The sequence below is a fragment of the Lepisosteus platostomus genome, chromosome 7, assembly GCF_059453375.1.
Source record: "Lepisosteus platostomus isolate fLepPlt1 chromosome 7, fLepPlt1.hap1, whole genome shotgun sequence".
Classification (NCBI taxonomy): Eukaryota; Metazoa; Chordata; class Actinopteri; order Semionotiformes; family Lepisosteidae; genus Lepisosteus; species Lepisosteus platostomus.
In genome coordinates, this window is record NC_142617.1 from 9,238,597 (window position 1) to 9,257,555 (window position 18,959).

The following is an 18,959-nucleotide window of genomic DNA, read 5'->3' on the forward strand; positions in this document are numbered from 1 at the left end:
GTTGCCAAGGTTACACTCCGCCCCTTTTTTTCGTTAGATCGAATTATGATTGGTTCTACCACCTATCGTAATTTGGTTTGTCTAGTATTCATTGAGAAGTTCTGATTGGTTGTTACAGTGTTTATTGGGGGAAATTTGAAAAAAAACGCTAACAAATCTTTTTGGTGGTTTTGTAATAGACATGGGATTATGCGTTTCACTACAGACGTCACTTAATTTTCACTCATTTTACACATGTACTTTTCTTTTAAATGTGATATCTCTTTCAAGACCACATGCCTCCGAGAAGGGTCTTGATCAGTGGTTCCGTGTTGTCTCTCCAAGATCCTTGTATTTTGTATCCGTGTTGTCAGAACTGCGTGTCCAGGTTGTTCATAAATAAGTCTGGGTAAGAATGAAAATAATGATGAGAGGTGTCAAATGAAAAATAATGTTACGATGGCAAATCATTGTTTTTATCTTCATTTCACAGATGTATTTGCAAGAAGTGTGGTTTCACCTGTGGAGCTGACGATGTCAAGTATAGGTACAGGCTATCTTTCGGTGTCGCAAGAAACAGTGATATATTTGGAGTAGCAGTATTCGGCAGCTGTCTGGATCCTTACTTTGGTGTTTCTGCTGGAATTCTTCATAGGTACAATTTTTACCCATTGTCTTTTTAATTAACAATACAGTACTGACGTCTTTGTTATCTAAGACAAATGCTAGAATATTGGTGCCTTTATTCATTATTTACTGAATGTAAATAATTACTAAATTAATGGGATTTTTGCTTGCTTTCCTAATTCTTAAACCAAACCGTACAGCTTATTCAAGGTACAGTTGTTAGGATGCTTAAACATTAACATATGCATCATAATACACTTGTGTTTACACTTTTAAGTTTTGGCACCCATTGAAATTTAGAAATGTATTTAAGTATAAGCTCTCTGCCTACAAGATCCTTAAGGGTCTAGTCCTACATATCTTTAATAATTAGCAATTCTAATGTGTCTGGCTACCCTAATTTACAAAAAAATGTAAATCTCTCCCTGTTTTTGAAATTATGCATTTAATATGACCTAGCGTTAGATCAGAACTTCATTCCGTTCCATATTAGGAGCATCAATACAAATGTTTTGTTTTATTTTTATTTATAGTTGGATACATATTAGACACAAACTCTATTTTATGTTACTGTTGCGTTTGAAGTGATACTTGTAGTAGAGGTGTTTGCATTAAGAATAAATTGTATGTATGATGTAGATACTGTGAAATCAGATATGTATGCCTAAAAGGATGATAAACCATGTTTACCTTTTCTGTTTTCATAGATTTATGGAGGATTTAAAGAAGGATGCTGGTGATATGGTGCACACACTCTTAATCCAGGCAGTGAAAGATTGCTTTGTTGGAAGACATTTCATATTTGGAATTAAGGTAGCTTTAAAATATTGAAATATCTGACTGGACATTTGATTGAAAACGAGAATATTACACTAAAATATCGAGAAACTATTTTCAGAAATTCAAGAACAGCTTTTGAAATATAGTAATTGCATTTGAGCCATTCCCATTAAAAGTAAAAGGCTGACTAAAAAATGTTTAGTGAATGGCTGATTTGTTAAAACCTCAGCAGGACCAACATTAAAAGAAGGGACCACACTGCACTTTAAGTCAGTCTTCTAGTATACTAGCATGTAAATTTCCATTAATTTGTTTCTGAGGGTTACTTTTAAGATAATAATATGTACCTATAGATGTATTTTAAGCATGTTTCTGATGAGCATGATCTTTATTTTAACAGTTGTCCAGTGTCCAATCCAGAAAACACTCCTCATTTGGTGAAGGCCTGGTTCAGACCTCATGCAGCCAGTACTCTGGTCAGTTTGTTGCCTGCCAGATTGCTTTGCCTAATGCAGCTATTGTTGGTTGCACTGTGATAACCTACTTGAAGAAACTGCTACAAGCAGTTCATGTTACAAACTTTCCCAATGTGTCACAGCAACCTGGGGGCCCTACAGCTGTGGAGCAGGACGTCACTGTGGAGTTAAACACCTTGGAATGTTCATTGGCACACAGTGGGCAATCATGTACACAATGGAGCAGTGGAGGAAATGCCATAGGACCTTGGCAGCAATCACCTGGACTAATCACTTCATCCGCAGAAGAACTCAGCCAAGACTCAAGCAGCCGTTCAGAATGGGGCAGGAGGTCTCTAGAATCCCACAAATACCAGTGCATTTCCAATGGTGCATCCCTTCAGCATGTGTCTTCACATTGTTTTACCCCATACAAAGGTGAGAGAAGTGGAGATGAGAGTATGACGAGAGAAGAAACTTCTTTAGAAAGGTATCAATGTAACTCTGCCTTGAATGAGTCAAGAGAAAGGATAAACGCTGAGAAAGCCTTTGGAAGTGACTTTCAGAGTAGAGTGTCATCTCTGTCAGACACTCCCAGGTCATTACTAAGTATGTTGCCGGTGTTGTACCCTGAGGAAAGCCGGTTAAATGTGCAGGATGAATGTACAGACCCTTGTCTGAATGAGACGTGGAGAGCTGCATTTTCTGAAAGAAATGACGGTGTATCTTTTTCGCAAGGGAAATCATCTTTGACTAAAGAAAACAACTATAATTCTTTAGCATGGAAAGAACTTCCATTCTCAGAAAGTCTAAGTGAGTTCATTGGTAAAGTAGAAAGAGAACCTGATGAGACAGCGTTGAATGCTGTTCAAGAGGCTTTAAATAACAGTCAAAAGTCACAGAAGGCCTCTTCTTCTGCTGAGATGCACAAGTCTATAAATTTGCATGGAGCAGATAACGTCAACATTCCAGAATCTTCTCCAAACTTCAAGATTCCTACCCAAGAATCTACATCCGATCTGACTACAACAGAATTCACAGCGGGAGTGTATGGGGGCCATTCATCCATTTCTTTCCGGAATCCTCCTGAGGTGTACAATAAAGAGAACTGCAATTTATATGCAAATGTAATGAACAGGAAAGAAAATGAAGCGTTAAAAGGGCTTGTGCATTATGCCAGAGGAGAATCGGAATCCGCTCTTAATATGCGGATCTCCTGTGACTCAGGAGTCGGTGAAAAGAAAGAGACTAGTGTGTCGTTTTGTAAAATGGGTTCCAGAATACCAAGGTCTGTAATTATGTGGGAGTCCTGTGATCAGAACAATATTCCACAGTGGGAAGGGTGTTCAAATGCTAATTCTGAATCAGTTTCAAGAAAGTGTCAGGCAAAATGCACTCAGGATAATTCCATAGATTTGAACAGTCTTGATGTTGTAATTAAAGAGAAAAACAAATCGAATCGCAGCACTGATTGCACCAAAGAAGATGAACTTGGAATTTATGTTACCAGTGTCCGTAATTGGGACAGTGCAAGAAAAGAACACCCAATGCAAAACAATTACAGCAACACTGAAGATGTTTACAATGCATCTGCTGATCTGTTTAGCAGCAGTCACAATAGCATCAATACAGAGGAGGGGGTGAGCACGCCATTGAACATTATGCCGCTGCAGTCATCTCTTTGTGTTAAAGAACATGCTCATGTGATGGATCATGGTGTTCCACGGGCGTCGGAGTGCCCTTCTTTTCAGGATCCGAAGGGAATGCTCACTAGTGGATTTCACAATACAGATTCAGAATTTTCAGTGTCTCAAGATTTTGTACCCTCTTCCCAGTCAACTCCTATTTCAAGGCAGCTAGCCTCTTTGCAGCAAATCCCAAAGATATTTCATATTTGTGAACCCAACCACCTTAGTCATTATGAAACCAGAAGTAACTTACTGACTCGACAGCTTCTGAAAGAGCATGGGCAAAGCAGTTTGCAAACTGATTTTGGAATAGAGTGCAAGAGCACAAAATATTTCTCTGGAGTATGTGACAGTGGTGCAGAAGAATTGATCCCTTCTTCTGTGACCAAAGTTTCATGTATGTTCAGACTTCAGAGATTGACCAGGAACTCCAGAGGACATCAATTTAAGGGAAATTATAACTGCAAGAGAAATTTGTACAACTCTGCTCATCTTAGGAAAATACCTTCAAAAGGTGAAAAAAATGAAAAGGCGCTGAACAAACTCAAAACGATTAAAGAAGCTGTTAAATGTAACAAGTTAAAATCAATACAGATTTCATCGAGTCCAAGAAAAGATTGGTCTCTGACATATGGAGACTCAAATAGAGAGAGAAAGGGTGCATCTAATGTGGATGGTTTTCAGATAAGTATGGATACTGAAGTCAAAGAGAGATTCTCCTGTGATACAGTCAGCAATACTCTGTCTGATGGCCATGACAGTATGACTGGTAACTGGTCACAGGACCTCTTTTCTGATTCTACAGGTTCTTCCTTCTGTTGAGACCAAAAACTAAGAAATCTTAATGAAACGGCAAGAAATTGGGTTTTTTAGGGGTCTGAATTTGGATTTTGCTCCTTTATAGCACAGGGAGTAGGTGACAGCCTCTTAATCCAGTCTTATTTTTTTCCAACAGTTTATCAATGATTTGTAACTACAAATTGTTCCTCACATGTATTACTTTTCATCCTCTTGGCTTTTATAAATTGCACACAGTGGCTATGCAGATTATAAAAGTTTTATTATTTTTATTAACGGCACAGAAGTGTTAATGCATGTGTAAGTGAAAGGTATTTCTGTAACTCACTATGGCAATTTTGCTTACCTTAGCTCAGAGGCATTCATGCAATTGTATGTATGGCAAGCCAGTGAGAGTGATTCAAGCACAGTTTGGGGAGTTATATTTTTCATTCCACCAACTTACCTTTGATAAAATTGTTACTGGATTCACACACTCAGAGTTCAATCTATGACTGCTATTTGCCAAGATCTAATTCTAACCAAATTCTTCACTGTATTGAACTTTTACATTTGGTACAAAAAGTGTGTTATGTCCCGTTTTCTTGTTTTGAAAGAATTATACGGATACCCCTGGTATATAATTGCTTGCCAGGTGCAATAGTGCATTGTGAATCTAGGCACTAGTACAGAAACTTAACATTCAGTTACATCAACTTCAGTTAAGAACCTGGCTGGAACATTTCAGTGCTCTGAAATTAAGCATGTCCAGCTTCTCCTAGAGTTGCATATATTGTGAAAAAGCATGTATTTCATACTTCATTCATGGTATGTGCTTCAGTAAACAGCATTATTATTCGGATAGTCAAGTGAAATCTAAAAATCATTTTTGATGTATACTAATGAAATTTGTATTTCAGGTTGAAAGATTAATATGAGGCCGAAATATAGGATTTCAGCTTTTCTTTCTGGGTATTATTTTGCATACATATTTAGCTATGTTAAAATAATGTGATTTGTTGTGTTCAGTCTCCCTGTTTCAGGTGAGCATGAGTATTGGGACAAATGGCTGACAGGTGTTTCTAATTTCTTGGGTTTTGCTCCTGTAGCATTAATTGTGAAAGCATAAAAAGAACTGTTACTGTATATGTTTATATAAATATTAGAATTTGTATAGTATTTTGTATATTTTTGTCAACATAATTACTACATTAATCAGTCGTTCTATTTGAATAAACATTTGTTTTTGTATCACTGTTTGCTTCTTCTGCTGCTACTAAATATTAAAAAGGATGACAATAATCAGTATTTACTAAAAAAAGTGGCATATTGTTGTGCTTTTAGATTGTAATTGTAGAATATCTGTCCTCAAGACCTGATTTCAAAATTTCTCAGCCCCTGCCCCACCCCACAGCAATATCTTACTGGGTTTAATTGCAACTGAAGAGCTCTAAAAGAGTCTTTGGTATTTTAGCTGCAAGTGAAGTAAATAGGTTTGAAGGTATAAGCGTACAGGTATCTGAAACTTACGCTTACATTTTCAAGAGGAAACTAACCAAAGAGAAGTAACCTTAATGATTCAGTTTCGTGCAGCTTCCCTGAACAAGGAGTTACTGTTATTTTTCCAGCTCTGTCTGCAACCTAGCCTGGAAAGAAACTGTGCCAAAGTGTTTTAGAAATGACATTCTGATGGCCCTGCTCTGGGGTTGGTCTCTTTTGCATTGTTGAAAGAAAGCCTAAACTTGGGCCAAGAAATTGTTTTAAGTTACAAGCTCTTTCTTCTGATACACAAAGCTTTGATATAATGCACTAGAAATAAAACCATCTACAGCAAGAGGCCAAGTAATATATGAAAGATTAAATATTAAAAAAGAAACACCTGAAAAGTAGAGGTTATCATTACTGCTTATTAATGTTAACTGTTTTGCAAAGTATTGTTTTTTAAAAATTAAATCTACTGTTGGCTGCGTTATCATGTTTTTATTAAACAGTGTATATAGTTGTTAAATACAGCCCATTTTTGTATTGTGAATGAAGATTAAAAATATGTATTCTCAATTTCTCCCTTGTGTGTATGATTAGTATGTGCAGAATAAATTGCTTTTTAATAGCAATTGAAAAGATACATAAAACAAAGGGAACATATTAAGATTAAGATATTCCTATAGTAAAAAAAAATCCTTCCTTTTGTGAACTAGGTTTTAGCCAAGAATGCAATGAAAGGCCATGATTCTCATCAGATTTGTAATGGGTTATCACATTTATTCATAAACTTTGTAAGCCGTTTTCCATTTAGTAAAATTATCAGCCAATACAATTTAAAAATAAAGACAAAAATATTAACATTTTACATTCACTCTTCCACAGACAAAGTAAACTCTGGTAATTTTATTTCCTCATCTACATTATCTCATTTAGACAAAATAAACTGGAAATACTGAACAAAAATTACATAAGTACTGTTCACATTTTCTGTTTGGAAATACACGATTAGCATGATGGACAAATTCCTTTTTCATGAAAAGGAAAGCTTTTTTTATTATACACAAGACCCTTCACAGGTCTGAATAATTAAATGGCCCTTCCTACCAATGGCTCTTTATCACCACGGTGCTAAAGAAAGTCAAAACAGACACTAAAACTGACAATTACTTTACCCTACTGAAAAAAACAAGTAACGGCTGCATGTTATACTTTAGTAGCTTAAAACAATATGAATAAAAAGTAAAATACTGCATTATGTGGCAAAATAATTTACAAATGCCATTAAAATAAAGCTTGACATTCAACGCATATGGCACAGTTCATGCAGTGCATTTAAAAAGCTGAACATATACAATGGGATTTAGGTGCAATATAACATACAAAACACTTTAAAAGATAACATGAATAAAAAACCTGAAACGTAACACTGAAATCCTGCATTGTAAAAATGATGGAAAACATTCATGTCTCTCGTATAAAAATGGTCAAAACTAGACACCTCTCAGGTAAATTCTGTATGAAGTATGATGAGTTCACAAACTAAGATAGCCAAAAAAAAATCTGATTAAAAGTAAAGACCACAAGTTTTGTCCACGCTGGTTTCACAGCAGACTAGACAATACAACATCAAAAAACTTGTGTGAATAATCTATACTATAATAACCAAAAATGATTTATTGATTATCAGTCAACAAATAAAGAGCTTATTTGAGAACTTGAAAGGCTTTGCGTTTAGTTTTGATTCATTTTTATTATTACAGTTTGTGTAATAACGTGCCTCCTAGTATAACAGTTATAATTCACCTGTATATGTTATAGCGGAAAGAATCTGACTTAAAGAAACCATTATTTATATTGGCTCACTTGTAATTAACCACAATGAAAGACACCATTTAGTATACAAAATTGTAATTAATAATATTTTAGTATACCCCGATCCTCTAATTTTGGTCCTGGAGAGCCCAGCAGGTCTTATAGGTTTCCATTAAATTATAAATATATAAACTTTCATAATTTTCACTGTGTTCAATTAAGTAGATGAAAATTAGTAATCGAGTGATAAACTGGGGTAAATATCTATGTATCCTTAAGCCCTCAAAGACAATTGTTATAAGCACATTGCACACATTTCGTGTCAATAACTAGCCTGTGTTCCCAATATTTAGTGACAGGCAATTTAGGGGAACCTGTTAAACATACTCTCTTGAGATGGGGAAGTGGTGTGCATTTAAAAAAAAAAGGTTCAGGGCAGGATTTTAAATAAAAATAAAAATAAAAAACTTTTTTTTTTCAGCAACAAAAACATGGTTCCACATAAGAATGTGTAATGAATAGAAATTTATGTTATTAACTCAAGACAGAGACCACAATCTTGTACAACCACCAGGTTTAAGAATAAATGTTTTTAAAGACACAGTTTGCTCTGATGATTTCAGCTGTACTTTGTCCTGGATTTTAATGAAATACTGAGAACAAAATTCAATCAACAGATAAAAAAAAGATACTCTGGAGTCAAACAGACAAATCACTTACAACATACACAATGTTTTTACATTTTCACCAAGCTCCTGTGTGTTACATTCCCATTATTTAATAAAATGCTTTTTAGCTTTATTTTGAAAAAAAAAAACTTCAAATTTCAAATGTGTGCCACTGGTTTTTAACTAACTGTGCCTAAGGTTCTGCACAATGCACAAAAAAGTTAAAATGATTCAGACAAACTTTACTTAAATCAGGCCACAGGAAATTATTAGTTATTTTATAATTACTAGCACTAAGAACCTGCATGGTTATTTACTAGATATCTCAGAAAAATATGCTGTAGTGTGAGCAATTTTCAACACAATACTATCTAGATCCATCTTTTCTTGGCCCCAATCACATCACTGAAATACAACTAACCTGAAACCACATTAATTTTGCATAAAACCCATACCCCACATATATCAAATTAGTCATATTAATTTTAAACTATGCTAGAGTTTAACAAAATAAAAGTGCTGGACTGGTAAGAATTTAGTGCTGATCTAAACTCTCTATCCTGGCTCAAATCAAGGAACGTCATCTGCCTGCAAATTTAAACCTGCTGGTCACATTTCACTTCCCAAAAAACTCTCAAATGTTTTTTTTACAAATTTAAAACAGAACACACAGTTTGAAACTTAATGAACTCGCTCGCAGTCACAAAATAAAGAAATCTGAACGCTACAGAATGTGGAAACTGTGTATACAAATAAAGTATTACATTTTTGTCTCCTTAATTCATTTCTTTAGAAAAGGACATTACTGGCAGATGGCAGCCCATTGTAATAAGTCTAGTTATTTTAATACCACCATATATTTTGTACTAAACCTCAACCAGATAATATTCTGATCACATTCATTCACTGAACTGTTCCCAGACTGCTAAGGCTGAGCCCTGCACTTTGTGTTTTGTTGACTAGCACAGGACCTCATGCTACCACTAAATTCTTCTTAAAAACCGAAATGATTTAGGAATTGAACAGGTTAACAATGAGGTGCCGACACCAAAACATTAAATAACAGTACAGGCCATCGCATCAATCTTACCGCTTCCCATTGCCCGGAAAAATTAGAAAATTAATAAAATATTTCTCTGGTGTAGCTTTTCAAAATCGCATGGTGCTCCTATTAATGTCTGGCACCACACCAGTTGGGAAACACTCGTCTTACAAAATAAATAACGATTCATTTCAATTTCCTTTGTTGTTGTCTTCGGCAAGCTGGGAGGAGATGTATATATTATTTACATAAGGTCTTTTCACATTGAGGAGTGAAACTTGGGACGCAAAATTTAGAATTACAATACCAAAAGGAATTAATGGCTTTACATACAATGCAGCGACCACAAGCTCAATTAACTAAACTTCTAACAAAACCACTGAAATCCCAAACTGTAGATTTCCAATTTTCCTGAAAATGAGACTTGAAAAACTGCATTTATTTGAAATGTCAACACTACTCCAATAATAATAATAGCTCTATTAACTTTTGTAATAGCCCATATTAGACATTAACCCTACTGCTTTCTTAATATTACATGAAATTAAAACATTGATAGCCAATATTAAGTCATTATAAGAAAGCATTAAGAGTATATGTAATTCAATGGAAGGGCACAACACATACTGTAGATTTTGTGAATAAAAAGCTTGATTCTATTGGCTTAAACTGGCTTTTTACCTTTCATACCAAGAACAGCACTAGTAAAATGCTACTGCTGGTGATGAAATAAAGGTTGTATCTTAACTCATGCATGCCCCTTCAACAAAAATAGAAAACACCATGCTAGTTTTCACATAAAACCTACTCAGGTACTCCAGAAGAATTCTGTATATATTGGATGATTCCACATTCATGTCATGACATGAATCACAAGTTATTTTAGATGAGTCCCTTGTTAAAAGACTTAAGAGAAGATTTAAGAATTTGTTCCACAAGCCTAAGTTTTTTGTGGTTCTGATTTTTTTTAAAAATTATACTGCTGGTAAAGTATCTTCAAGCAGCTTGATGTCTGTGAAAAAAGTATTTCCTTTCAGGCTGAGCATGAGGTCCCACAAGGTCAGGAATGTCCATCTGCTTGCAGAGTGTAGGATAGCTTTGCATATCTCCACCAATGGTGGAAGGTGATTCCTTACGAATTGCCACTGGATGCTCTCTAGAAAAAGCAAATCCCACTGCTTCTCTGAAGAGTTACCCAAAATGAATCAAATCTTGCAATGACGGGGGTCCTGGTTTCAACAGGTATGGTGTTCCTGAAATTGAGTAGCAGCAAGTGTGTGACACGCCTGCACAAGGAGAATTGAACAGATCCGTTGGAAGGTTATTCCACTTCTCCATTAGCGCATTCCTATGGTTCACCGGCCAACTGGTCCTCCACACCAAAGTGAATCACTTTTACGCTTCAAGCACGTCACCGCCCCTCCCATTCACCTGCACTTCCAAAAGGTGTTCAGGACTTTACCACTGTTTTAGACAGCCCTGGTGCTAATTGAAGCTGCAGCAGTTCAAGTAGTTAATGCTCTTGCCTTCCCCGGGAACTGGGGAGGCTACATTGTTGAGCAGTGTGTTTTGTTTGGCTTCACGGATCAGTTCAACGGCAAGGTCCAAGAAGAGTTTCTCCACATTGTCGGATTCCTTGGCAGAGGTCTCCAGATAGTGCATGTTTTGGGCTTCTGCAAATTCTTCTGCTTTCGGCCTTGTAACTTCCCTTTTCTCAGCCAAGTCGATTTTATTGCCTTTAAAATACATAAGAGAAGGATGAAAGAACGGTATTGCAAAAAAAATAAATTAGTGGGTAACTCCTGTCAAGTTTTAGTAAATGCAATCTTGTTATGCTGCTTATGATGAAAGCTTTCTGTTGATGTGAATATTATATAATATTATTTTTTTAGGATATCAGAGAGTCAACTATGACATCCAAATTTCATCTTACGGATGTTTGGGGTCAATATACATCCCTCCCTTCTTGTTGAAATGAAACAGCAAAAATAGAGCCAACTGTTGTTTGGTAGAAATGTATCACAATGCATGAATTATCAAAAGTTAAATATTAAGTTGCAGATATTAAATATTAAGTCTCAAAATGTTTTACTAGGGCAGAACCCACTTCTTGGAACACTGGAATGCAGCACAGCACCCACCTGGGTAACTGTGTGTGGCAGATTGTAGTTATTTCTAACAACAATTCCCTTTTATATATATTTTTTTTAATTAAAATGTGCTTGCAATTCCCCAAATACCATCACATTTCTAGTTTGGTCACATGATTAAACCAAACTTACTTTTAGTTAGAAAAGCATTACACATTATCACCCCTGCTGAAAGACATTATGCTAGTTTACTCAACGGAATCTACTAATTGGACAGTTTTTCCTTAAATTGGAGCCATCAGGGAAAACTGAAACTTCTTACCTACTAAGACGGTCACAACTTTGTTGTTCGCATATTGCTCAATCTCTCTCAACCATTCAGGGAGACATCGGAAAGACTCTTCACAGGTGATGTCATAGGTCAATATAAGAGCATTGGCACTGCGATAGTAACTCTGCGTGATGGACCTGAACCTTTCCTGTCCCGCTGTGTCCCAGATCTGTAGCTGTATTGACATTTCAACGGCAAAAGATTAGTTGTTTTGCTTACATATCATACATAGAATGCATTTTGCAATATTGGAAAGCTATTTCCTGTTACAAAATCACAATCATTTCAATCACAAGTCCACAGGCAAATAGTTAATAATTCCTTCATTCCGTTACAGAATTTAAATAATTTATCATTGCTATTATTTTAACCTAAAGGAGAACATAGGCAAAAAAACAAATACCTGGAAATAGGAGTACAGTATCTAATTTATTTCCCCTAATTAAGATGATATACAATGGTTCTTGAAAATAATTAGTTACCCCTAAGTCATATCACCCCAAAACCGCTTGCCATTACAAGAAGTGCATTTTTTGCTCAGTTACAATGTTTTACTTACAACAGAACAGAAGGATGAGGGAGTTCCTCGTGTAAAAAATTGTGAATCGCAAGGAAAATCTTATAACTCACCTTTACTTTTTCCCCTTTTATTTCAACGGTCTTAATCATGAAGTCAACGCCTATTGTCGCACCTTGTCCTGGCGGAAATAGGCCCTGTATTACAGAAGGGGATGTGAAAAAGATTTAATCAGAAATCTGATTAATTTCAGGGAAATGAAAAAAAGAGAAAAGCAAAGCATCAAAACAGAATATTCAGATTCTGCAGAGAATGCTTCACTGATTCACAGTCCTGAATGTGCTAAAATCTTGGTCTCTGCCCACAGTGCTACACAGCCTACACTACATTACTGTACACTGATATCCATTCAGTGAAGTTTAGAGAGCCTCTTCTCCAGAGACCATTTTCTATGGCACTTGGCATGAAAGAGATTCTATTTTGAGTCTTAGCTGTGGAACCCTACTAGCCTGAAAACTTTTTCAAACCTTGTGAATAAAAGCTTTGCTTCTGAATCTACTGTATGCACTCAACTGTGGCAGGAAACACTTCTATGCATTTCAAAGTACTTTAATTAAAAACAAAAGTAAGAAAAACAGCAACCGGATAATCAAGGTTTAAATAATAAATTCCAGTTCAATATAACACAATTTAGAATTGTTATATTAAAATGTTATAATTTACAGATAAACTATGGAACACATAGTATAAAAATATTCTATCTGATTCTATGGAATAAATATTTAGAATAAATATTTTATTCTATAAAAAACAGCCTCTAAAAATCAAATTTAAAAAATGCTGAATACATAATGAATCAGCAATTCATTTTAATGAGCTGGGCTTTACTGAAGACGATGTATATTCAGTTCCTTGCAAAATATAATTAAATGTGCAATAATAATTTCATTAAGCTGATAAATATGATAAAAGCATTGTGTCATTTGATTTGTGAGTCAACATGCCTCAAAAAAAACAATAAGAAAATGAATAAAAGGCAATAACAGCTATTTGCTGTTTTATTTTAAAGTTTTTTCTCTTTTTTCTACTTTTCCATACTTTACGTGTGCATCTTTACAGGATCTAACAATTTCTACCTCCAAGGAACCTGTCTGCTAACTAAAATTACATCATCAATAATCTCAGGCATTCACCCCTGTAGGAGGTTAAAAAACAGCAAAAACATATTTTTAAAAATGTAACCCACCTGAGTAAAACGTCGAACCAAACAGGTTTTTCCCACACCTGCATTCCCTATTAAAACGATTTTGAACAGGTAGTCATAATCTTCCATGCTCATTTACACAACTGCAGAAAATGAAAAGGGAAAAGGGGTTTTTTTTAAGTCTGGAATTGATTTAATCCTGTATATACTTCAAATTATTAAACTGAAGTATTATGAAATGACAAAATATTGGTAATCGTAGTAATTTCATTACTTGGTGAATTTATCCAAAGTGCTTTAATCAATGAACTGTAAAATACTGTAGTTCAGGTAGGTAGCTGCGTCAGCATGTGTCGCCTGCAAAGGAAGAAGTAATAGGTTTATTCCATGCTGAAAAGAGAAGAGATAAAACACAACGTTTTGGCTGTGAAGCCTTCTTCGGGTGTGTCTTCCTATCACCCGAAGAAGGCTTCACAGCCAAAACGTGTTTTCTCTCTTCTCTTTTCAGCATGGAATAAACCTATTACTTGTTCCTTTGTAAAATATTGTATGTTAACATTGCTTTTCCCTCCGACTGTCTTTATTGTTCACAGAATATATGAGAATTGTGAAGACTGCGATATGACATTAGCATTTTTGTGGATCCTTACAAGAACACAGGTCCCCACAGTATTTTACTTGTATGATAAGGCTCCTGTGATGACAAAAAAAGGCCATTTATTTAAGACAGCTATGAAAACTCCTGTGATTCCTCTCCCTTGCAGATGTAAAATGTTCACATAAAAATTGAAAGACACATGCAGTGGACACCTAGTAATGTAAATACCAAGGTAAAATATTTTTTTTAAACAAACATTTATGAGTAAGCCGGTTTGAAATATGACTCCTGCAATACACCAGTTAAAACAGAAAAATAGTTAGGAAAAGCAAAAACATCTGGAAAGACTCAAAAAAAATCGTTTAACAATAATAAAATGAAAACCCTAGATAGCGAATGTGTTGCTGTATGTTATCAAGCACCAGCACGGCAGAAGAGCCTGAATCTTGAAATTCATACACCAATAAATATCTGTATTTTTGAAACTACAACAACTCCAACCAGTCGAACTCTGCCTTAAATACTTGACCTAATTTTTCATTTTCACTAACTCCCAAGGTAACTTACGTAACTGGAAGATTTCATTCTGCCCAGAACATTGGTTGTTACGAGGACAGATTTTAATGTTCTACTTTGTTTTAACACATTTCAGATTAATCTGTGCTGCACAAGAAAAACAGATATGAAACTAAGGAGGTCCCATTTTTTTGGTTTCATCTGTCTGAAAGTGAAATAGTACACACAACTAGGACAAAAGAAAGACATTGATTTTGGACGAAGTTTTTATATAACTATCCTTTAAGGGAAAACCAGACTAACACATAAACAACATGCATTTGAATTTGGTCAGAACGATATCACATGGTCAACAGTCATAGAAAACACGAGGAGTCTTTTTCAGAAGAAAATAAAACGGCACTCTACAAACCCACGAGCAAATCAAAGCAGCTCAAAACAATCCAAGCAAGATTACAGGTAAAAGAATGATTCAGAAAGTCTCGAAAAACAGCCTTTCAAATGAGTTGAATGTGTGTGTTGAATACGTCTCTCAACATTAAAATTCAAATATGATCAAAGATTTTGTAATTCAGGGCCATAAATTGCAGGACAGCCCGAGCCTCAGCACAAGTGTGAACTCTACAACATGGGGACGACGGTGGCGAGAGTGGACAAAGGGATTTCCCCTTCTCCATTTACTCATGGAAACATTTGTTAACAAACAGAAGAGCTATATTTATAGGTATTCCAATACCATAAAGAGTCCTAGATGTCTGCAATTCAAAACACAAACAGGCATTCTTTCTGGTCTCACTAATTGATGGCCACGGATTGTATCACAGTGTTTGACTCTTCACTAACAATTCACATTCTGTGAACTGACATCCATTTTAACCTGGTGTAATACTAGCCCGGAAATAACAGCTTTGCTAAAATTAGGTTCTTCATTAGGCTTAATTGAGTTTGTTACCCAGATGTACAAAAATTCAGCACTCAAATAAGGAAATTGAAAATGGCAGGAGTCTGTTGATCTCAAGCTCATTTAGTACAATATCTGCTATTCCAAGAACAGGTCTACAGAAGAATAAGTACAGATCTAAATTCAGTAGTAGTTTGTATACGTACATATGTGTGTGTAGAGGGGGTTATTTTCAATGCTGTTCTTTATCTAGGAGTTCAAAAGCAACAACCCCTCAGTATTACATTGGCATACAGTCAAAGGACTTGCTTATTTGACAGTAAGTCCACCATGTTGCTATGGCAGAGTTCTTTGTGAGTCTCTACGTTGTCAAGGCTATATGGTAAGAGGCTCAGGGTATTGCCATAAAGAATCTTAACGCATTCCTCTAGACAGCGTTTCTGTAGCTACCGAACAATATAAAACAGCTAGCCATACAGAAACTGAAAAGGAACTTCTTCAGAAAACACACTTTTTAAATACAAGGACTGAAGCCATCAAGGCACTGTTCTTACTGTGAGAACAGTATACATGGTACATTATTGAGCTGGACAACCAGTCAAGGTAAAAGCAAGGGGAACTTTAAGGGAATCTTTCTACCCCACAGGTCACAAAGGTCAACTTGTCCAAATGGAATTATTATATATATATTTAAAATAAAAACTGACACAACTGCCCCCATTTGAGGAAATTAAAATAACCTGCCGAGCTGCCAGGTTTGAAAGTATATATGTAATCAAGACTATCAATTAACCTGCTACAAAGAAATATTTATTTTCCCCATGAATATGGACTAGGCTGAGCTGGCAGGTGTTAAACTCAGCACTGGGGAGAGCTCCTCAACACTTCCTTGTTACTGCATTGTAGCAGACACTATTCTGAATCTCAGTATTTTTCTAATCTAAGTCCTGAGCCTATTATTGACTAAAGATGGATGGATTTTATTAAATAATGGTAAACTTACAGGGGGGTGAGCCTGATTTTAAGTTAACTCTGTCCCACTTTATCACCAAAGGTGAATATGAATAGGACTGTGAGCACAGGAGTGGTCAGAAAGGGTTGCAAATCAGCTGCAGCATTTGAATAGCAGGTCATACACTAACACCCACGAATCCTTTATCTTCTACAAAAAGAAGCCTATGCTTTTGTCTAAACCTTTGCAGAATTATAACAATCGAATTCAATGTTAATAACGGTCGTTATATGCATCTTTACATTGCCGGCCCGCTGTGAATTAAAATTAGGAGTTATGTTTTGTCATTTTCGCACAATACTGAAGAGAAATTCAAAGACAGAAACGCAGCTCTTCACCATCATTTTTGTCTTGAATCTCTCTACCTTTCTTGTAAGCAGATTTTCTGGAAACCCCGCAATCAAAAGTTTCAGTGCAGAGAATATTCAAAAGACCCAAGTTGTTAAAGGACTGTGCAACATAGGGAATGTTGCTTTTCCAATTTAAATTCACTCTGAGGTAATTTTGGTGATAAATGCAAAATAATCGGATCAGTTACACAGCTTTTTTAAGACAATAAACAACAGACTCAGGTAAAGTAAACATTTAAATCCACCATATTCTTTTGAACAGGCATACGTCTAATTTAACCGTACGAATAGACATTGCGTTTAGAAGCAAGATTTTGCAGAAATGAAAGAAACAGTAAGATAAAATAATCTTCCGTTATTTCCAGTTATCAATGTTTCGAAGTGCATACACGCATATACAAATCATGAATATAATACATGCAACCCACTGAAATTTAGTCACACATCAAGTTGTTTTATCAGCAATTAAAAATGCTGCAAAAATACCTCATCCATACAAATCGTGGGATAATAACGTTTAGGAAAATTAATTTCATTCCTGACAAATTTAGCAGTGTGCGAATCATTGCATATTTTATTACTTCATAAAAATTATTGATATTGGTACCACCCTTCTTTTCACTTTTCTCGACAAAAAAAATCAAACCATAATGGACATGCTTTGGCCACATAAAAATCGTATTTGAACTTACCAAAAATGGGGATTTCCCCATACATGAGCTATATGTAATTCATAAAATTTGCTTTTCACAGGGATAATCGTTTAACTTGTCTTTTCGTCTTGCAGCGTCAACCCAGCCAGTATTCAGAGGTTGGTTCCAATGTTGCACAATGATTGCAGAGGAGTTTCCTTTGCTGTTTAACAATGACATCATTCCTTTTCCAATGGGAGGAGAACTGCCATGCTCAAAAAGAGCCTAGAGATGGCTCTGGGATTTGTAGTCCGTATTGTAGGGGAAACGTTTGTTCAAAGAACAAGCTGATCGCGAATGACCTACACTTCCCAACAGCTTTATCGGGGAAAAACAAATGAGCACATCCCCCTTAAGTGATCTTGGAAACAAACAACTTTTACAGAAAGGGGAATAGCCAAAAATGTAGTTTTGTTTTCACAATGACTGTTAGAACTGCTTGTTTTAAATTACAATGCTATGTTGTTGGGTTTATTTTACGTGAAAGGGGCATTCCATTATGATGTTATGATGAGCGGGACAACAGTAATAATAATAATAATAATAATAATAATAATAATAATAATAATAATAATAATAATAATAATAATCGAAGACATTTCATTTAACCTTTTTAAATTCACATATTGTTTCAGGTTGATTGTAGATTTAAATGGAGGTTTCTTTAAAATGAAAAAAAAAACATGTTGCAATTACATTTTCCTTTATAGATGAAAGTATAGATTTTGTCAATTAACATTTGTCAAATAGCTCTAATCTGGCAAACCTAATTTTAAACATGAATGTGTTATATGTCATCATATATAAAATAGTCACACAGAAACACTTCATTGCTACAATGTAATGTTTAGCTAATTATATTAACAAAGGAAAAAATCGATACTGTATATTTAAAACATAAAAGGCGGATGAAATAATTACATTTTAAAAATCAGCTTGAGGTTTGTCAAGGGTGAAATAATGTGCAAAGCGACAATTTGAATTGTATTGCACTGCTCTTTGTTTGTTGAAAATGTAAGTCAGTAAACAGGCAAGTGGCCATGATTCACAGCACACTACATACGAGTTTTCATGTTGGACAACCTTGCTCATGCATTTTTTTATTTCAAATTTGACAAGCATCTCATTTTGTTGTTCTTCATTCCCATACCTGCAACATCAGTGGTTCTCGTATCTAATCGACCATGACTGATTACTGTTTTTTTTTAATTGATTGTTAAAATGCTAATACAACTCCTAGGCATTTGAGAATTGTTACCGAGTCATCCCATTTCACTGGGTGGGCGCATCGTCTTTGGTATGTGGCAACCAATCACGTTAATTGAAGGCAGCGTTCGAATGTTTGTATAATACAAAAGAGGGCGTCACAGCGCCAGTGACTCAAACCGACCAATCGAGAGCCGACGACGTAGCTGGGCGTCTAACTAATTTTGTA

At 35.4% G+C, this 18,959-nt stretch overlaps 2 protein-coding genes across 2 annotated transcripts; one reads left to right on the plus strand and one right to left on the minus strand.

Annotated features, from left to right (window-relative positions):
* Positions 1–87: 87 nt before the first annotated feature.
* ddias (DNA damage-induced apoptosis suppressor) lies at positions 88–6,364 on the plus strand. The gene is made up of 4 exons (XM_088639084.1): positions 88–388; positions 473–634; positions 1,314–1,419; positions 1,787–6,364. Exons 1-4 carry the CDS (start codon positions 276–278, stop codon positions 4,349–4,351), a joined length of 2,946 nt encoding a protein of 981 aa, XP_088495210.1. The 5' UTR covers positions 88–275; the 3' UTR covers positions 4,352–6,364.
* A 180-nt stretch (positions 6,365–6,544) lies between these two features.
* rab30 (RAB30, member RAS oncogene family) lies at positions 6,545–17,685 on the minus strand. Its single transcript, XM_088639085.1, has 5 exons — positions 17,525–17,685; positions 13,498–13,598; positions 12,365–12,448; positions 11,726–11,909; positions 6,545–11,049 (listed from the first exon to the last, which is right to left on the minus strand). The coding sequence occupies exons 2-5, from the start codon at positions 13,588–13,590 to the stop codon at positions 10,799–10,801; spliced, it is 612 nt and encodes a 203-aa protein (XP_088495211.1). The 5' UTR covers positions 13,591–13,598; positions 17,525–17,685; the 3' UTR covers positions 6,545–10,798.
* Between the last annotated feature and the right edge of the window lie 1,274 nt (positions 17,686–18,959).

Excerpts from the sequence above, each read along its gene's own strand:
- ddias (XM_088639084.1), top strand. The coding sequence starts at position 276 with ATGCCTCCGAGAAGGGTCTTGATCAGTGGTTCCGTGTTGTCTCTCCAA. Across the intron at positions 389-472 it reads TTGTTCATAAATAAGTCTGG|ATGTATTTGCAAGAAGTGTG; the intron begins GTAAGAATGAAA and ends TTCATTTCACAG. Across the intron at positions 635-1,313 it reads TCTGCTGGAATTCTTCATAG|ATTTATGGAGGATTTAAAGA; the intron begins GTACAATTTTTA and ends CTGTTTTCATAG.
- rab30 (XM_088639085.1), bottom strand. The coding sequence starts at position 13,590 with ATGAGCATGGAAGATTATGACTACCTGTTCAAAATCGTTTTAATAGGG. Across the intron at positions 12,449-13,497 it reads TGGTTCGACGTTTTACTCAG|GGCCTATTTCCGCCAGGACA; the intron begins GTGGGTTACATT and ends TCTGTAATACAG. Across the intron at positions 11,050-11,725 it reads AGTTGTGACCGTCTTAGTAG|GCAATAAAATCGACTTGGCT; the intron begins GTAAGAAGTTTC and ends TGTATTTTAAAG.